The sequence below is a fragment of the Pundamilia nyererei genome, unplaced genomic scaffold, assembly GCF_000239375.1.
Source record: "Pundamilia nyererei isolate P.nyererei 1_Seehausen unplaced genomic scaffold, PunNye1.0 scaffold00010, whole genome shotgun sequence".
NCBI classification, from domain to species: Eukaryota; Metazoa; Chordata; class Actinopteri; order Cichliformes; family Cichlidae; genus Pundamilia; species Pundamilia nyererei.
In genome coordinates this window covers 3,936,548-3,937,871 of record NW_005187411.1, presented here as the reverse complement: position 1 = coordinate 3,937,871, position 1,324 = coordinate 3,936,548, and the positions used below count along the sequence as shown (strand labels likewise).

The following is a 1,324-nucleotide window of genomic DNA, read 5'->3' as shown; positions in this document are numbered from 1 at the left end:
AAGCTGGAAACTAAAAAGTCATGAATGAGCATAAAAACAAATAATTCCATCTTTTGCTTCCTTACGAACTAAAAGTGGAATTCATCCACACAGAATTCCTGTAAAACCTTTGACAGAATAATAAAGTGAACACAGTGACTCGTAATAAATTTAAAATTCACTGTGTGCTTTAGACATCAATCAGCACTAATGCATAATACCGTACACATATTTTGCAGTTTAATAGTTCAAACGTATTAAAAAACACCGCCATCCTCCTTACTCCCTCCTCACCTGAAGATAATGTCATAATAGAAGTCGTTGCTGGCTCGGATGCAGGCGACTGCGCCCTGTGGAGCAAAGCGGGTTTTGATGAAGGGCCGAGGGTGGAACATGCTCAACAAGGAGTGGATGAGTACCTGCACCAAGAGCCAAAGAACCATCAGCCACTATACAGTGCAATAATCGCATGTTACAATCTAACCATAGGCCAAACAGAGATGGATTTTTAGGCTACCTCTCTGCCCCTCGGTGTGGGAGGGTGATAACGGTTATTGGGCAGGTATCCAGTGAAAATGTTGAGCTCGCTGGGGATCACCCACCACGTGTCACCGACTTCTATCTTGTTCTTCGGGGGCAAGAACACCCTAAACTGGCTTGCAGAGAAGGACGAAGAAGGCACTGCTGGGCTCTTCCAGGACCGCAGCCCGCTCAGAGAGCTGTGAGAAACCTGAAAGAGATGGAGGAAGGTAATTTTGGAAAGCACAAGCATTACAAATTCTCAGCAGTTTCATTCTGGATTCAATTCAAGGCTGCTTGCACCTTTTGAATGAGCTGCATTCACAAAGAGCTGAGTAAGACAGTCAGACAATGTACAAGCACATTTATCAACAATAACTGCATCAACATGCTATAATTTAGCCCCTTCTGGGATTTTCTGTGCTGTGATTTTGGTTAAAGCAGTCCTCTGCAGACGCTGTAGAGCAGCGATGAGAAAGAGAACAATAAACCAGCAGCATAAAGGAAGCACGCAGAGTTTGGTATTGTCTTACTCCAAGGAAACCATCTTTGCTTTTTGTCATGGAGTCAAGCAGGAGAGGCTGCATTTTGGCTTCCAAGGTTAAAGTCTCCCCGTTGGGATCATGGATCGCTTCCTCCTCAAAATCCGCTGGGTTTGTAATCCCTGTAAGTAAACCAGAGTCAGTGTGAGGCTATACATTTGTGGTCACAAGTTTACATACACTCGTGTACGTGAATGTCATGATGATTTGGGGCATTTAATTTTTTCTTTGAACTGTTCTTTTTCAAGGATGGAACAAGTAGACATGCTTTAAAGCTAAGTGGT

General features: G+C 43.5%; 1 protein-coding gene across 1 annotated transcript in view; it reads right to left on the bottom strand.

Moving 5' to 3' along the window:
- selenon (selenoprotein N) overlaps positions 1 to 1,298 on the bottom strand; it is a 5,228-nt gene extending 3,930 nt beyond the window's left edge. Inside the window, 3 exon segments of the mRNA XM_013908442.1 lie at positions 274 to 398; positions 497 to 709; positions 1,032 to 1,298. Of these exon segments, the coding sequence (XP_013763896.1) occupies positions 274 to 398; positions 497 to 709; positions 1,032 to 1,085 (392 nt within the window). The 5' untranslated portion in view covers positions 1,086 to 1,298.
- Positions 1,299 to 1,324: the final 26 nt, after the last annotated feature.